Source organism: Zingiber officinale, chromosome 6A (assembly GCF_018446385.1).
Source record: "Zingiber officinale cultivar Zhangliang chromosome 6A, Zo_v1.1, whole genome shotgun sequence".
NCBI lineage: Eukaryota > Viridiplantae > Streptophyta > Magnoliopsida > Zingiberales > Zingiberaceae > Zingiber > Zingiber officinale.
The window spans coordinates 66460028-66462780 of record NC_055997.1 but is presented as its reverse complement, the minus strand read 5'-3'; the positions used below and the strand labels follow the sequence as shown (position 1 = coordinate 66462780).

The 2753-nt window shown below is 37.5% G+C and overlaps 1 protein-coding gene across 1 annotated transcript; it reads right to left on the bottom strand.

The window, feature by feature from the left end:
• Positions 1-1193: 1193 nt before the first annotated feature.
• LOC121996474 (transcription termination factor MTERF8, chloroplastic-like) lies at positions 1194-2753 on the bottom strand. The gene has a single exon (XM_042550463.1). The coding sequence runs from the start codon at positions 2698-2700 to the stop codon at positions 1516-1518; it is 1185 nt and encodes a 394-aa protein (XP_042406397.1). The 5' UTR covers positions 2701-2753; the 3' UTR covers positions 1194-1515.

Below are 2753 nucleotides of genomic sequence, written 5' to 3'. Positions count from 1 at the left end.
TAAAATTAATAGGGACTTTTTAAAATGTTGTTTCATTTTTTTAGGAAAGTATGTTAGATTTTTATTTTAAACATTAGATTTTTTTTTTGTTATTTTATAAAAAATAAGTCGTGTCCTCAAACTAGGAGTTATAATCTTATATATTTCTTTACGTTTTGAGTTAATGCAACTTACAATTTCCTTCTTTAGATGAAAATTATCTTCAAACTATAAAAAAAGGAGTTATAATCTTATAGGTGAGAATTGTTCCTTTTATAATCTTATATATTTCTTTACGTTTTGAATTAATGTAATTTATAATTTCCTTTTCTCTACGTGAGAATTGACAACTTCTCTAGGTGAGAATCGTATTATTATTTGCTCCACAGTGCTCAGTCACAAAGCACTTAGAGGAGCAAATAACTAGAATTCGAATCCCATTAGAGATCAATATTTATTATTATGCTTCGAATATTAAAATAATAATAATAATTTATAGTTGGTAAAAAGAAAATCAATTCCTTTAAAAACAGTTCAGTTTTTATTACTATCATTTTATCTTTAATACCCACATTTATGGCAACAAATCAAATAATTGTCTATAAAACTTCTGAAGCAAAGCTCCAACTTCAATCCTTACCTTGCTTTTTCCAAATTTACCTCATTTTTCAATTCAACCTTTGAAAAAATATCATTTTTTCATTATATGAGAACTTAATAATCCCTTAGACATAAAAAAAAATAAAGAAAAAAACTAACCTTATAAATCCAAAGTAACTGTTTGATATCTCATTAATGCCAATATGCTATTATATAAAAATATAAAAATTATTATGCATTTTAAAAATAATTTTAAATGAGTTAAAATTAATAAACCCTTCTAAAAAAGTCAGCTAGGTAAGAGATAAAACATCATTAAATTTTATAAAAGTAATTTGACTTGAGTTAATCCATATTGCAAGTCACAAACTCACAAGTAGGGTAGTGTTCCCCAAGGGTTCCAAGTCGCCTTTTACGATTCTAGGATTGCAAGTCCCAAACTCACAAGTAGTGTAGTGTTCTAAAAGATTACAGATCAAACATGTAATACCATTTCAACTGACAAAATTCGAAAAGTGTTCAAAACATTTCATCCATGTGGCAGCAGTTCCTCTCCCTTTAATAAAAATATGTTAGGAGACAACCATGCAACTTCAACAGAATCTATCAATGCGTAACCACAACTCAAACAAGGATAGATTACTGAATGTTCATAAAGGAAAGATGTCTCTTGCAATAACAATTGTCTAACATAGCAAGTGATGAATCTGAGAGCTTTAAGTTCAATAGACACACAAAATCAAGATCATGATCCTGTGATTTGTTCTTATCTTCGTGCATATTGACATGCAAAAACAAGATTATGATTCTGTGAATTCTTCTCATATTCATGCTTGTTGGCATCAATATTAGCTTTAGAGTTTGACAAAGGAGAAGCCATACAGTGAAGAATGGTAACATGAACAATAACTTGCAGGGGAAAAAAAATGACTTACGTCATTGAAGTCCAGAATCAGAAGTATTGGAGTGGTTTAAGCTTGCATAGAGTTTAGTCAGAGCTGGATACCTGTCCTTGTAGAGGATAATGTACTTCTCTAAGAATTTGGCCTCGGAATCCAGCATGTATGCTATCTCTTTGTAATTCCTTTCACAGTGCCCCCAAGACTTCAAGGTTGCCAAGATCCGATGTCTTGGAATCATCCTTCTCTCCAAGCTCAGTGTCAATATTACTGGACGTGTAGCAATGTAAGAAGAAGCATATCCAGCCTCATTTATCAAGAACTCCATTTTTCTCTGCAAAGTCGTCAAAGACCCTTGCAGGAAGGTAGGCCATTTCTGGAATGCCACAACAAAATCGTCCTCTGACCACCCAAAGCTCCGGAACAATTCCATTTGCATCTTGAACTTCTCTCGACTGACCGTGAAGAGTGCACTCAGAGTGCAATGGAACATCCCCGATGTCCGTGGCACTCCCAAGTCCTCCGCGCGACTAATCAAGGACTTTAAGTAATCAGCATTTTGTGTCACGATCTTTGGGCGATTCCTCAAGATAAAGGCGAGCTTTTGGCCGTCCACGCCACATTCCTGAAGCAACTCAAGGTTGGGCTGGATCCTCTTCTCAATGCTCCACGTAAGAATCCCTCGGTTTCTCTTGATCAACTTCACCAGTGCATCCTTGGAGCTGAGAAGGCCTTGCCAAAATTCGATCTTAGATCGAATGCGTTCGTGTTTCATTTGGATGGTGGAGGGATTCGACCTGACGAGGTGGACGATGTCGGATGGGGAGAGACCCAGATCTTCGAAAGCTTGGAACTTTGGGGCAAGTGTCTTCTCTACATCCAAAAGAAGACATTTGGGGGAGAAAAGTAGGTACCTTTTGACTGTGGAATCGTTAAAACCGTAACTTTTGAGGAAAGCAAGCACGGAGTCGGGCTGCTGCCGGGATTGGATGCCCTTGAGAAGCTTCGAGGCCTCGGTGGCCTTCTCCTGGTCGAAGCCACATGAGTCGACGAGGTACTGGGCCATGAACATATGCTTCCCAGTGATGGATGCGGCACCGGCGGCAGTGGCTGAGGCCGAATAAGGTAAGACGGCAAAGAGGAGGGCAGCATCGTGGGGTCGAGGAGAAGGAGCGGAAGACACGGTTTTGCAGAAGAAGGAGAAGTAATGTAGCCTCTTCATCGTCTCTCCTTCGGATATTTCAATTTGCTCTGCCCCCAAAACCCTAGCGTGTT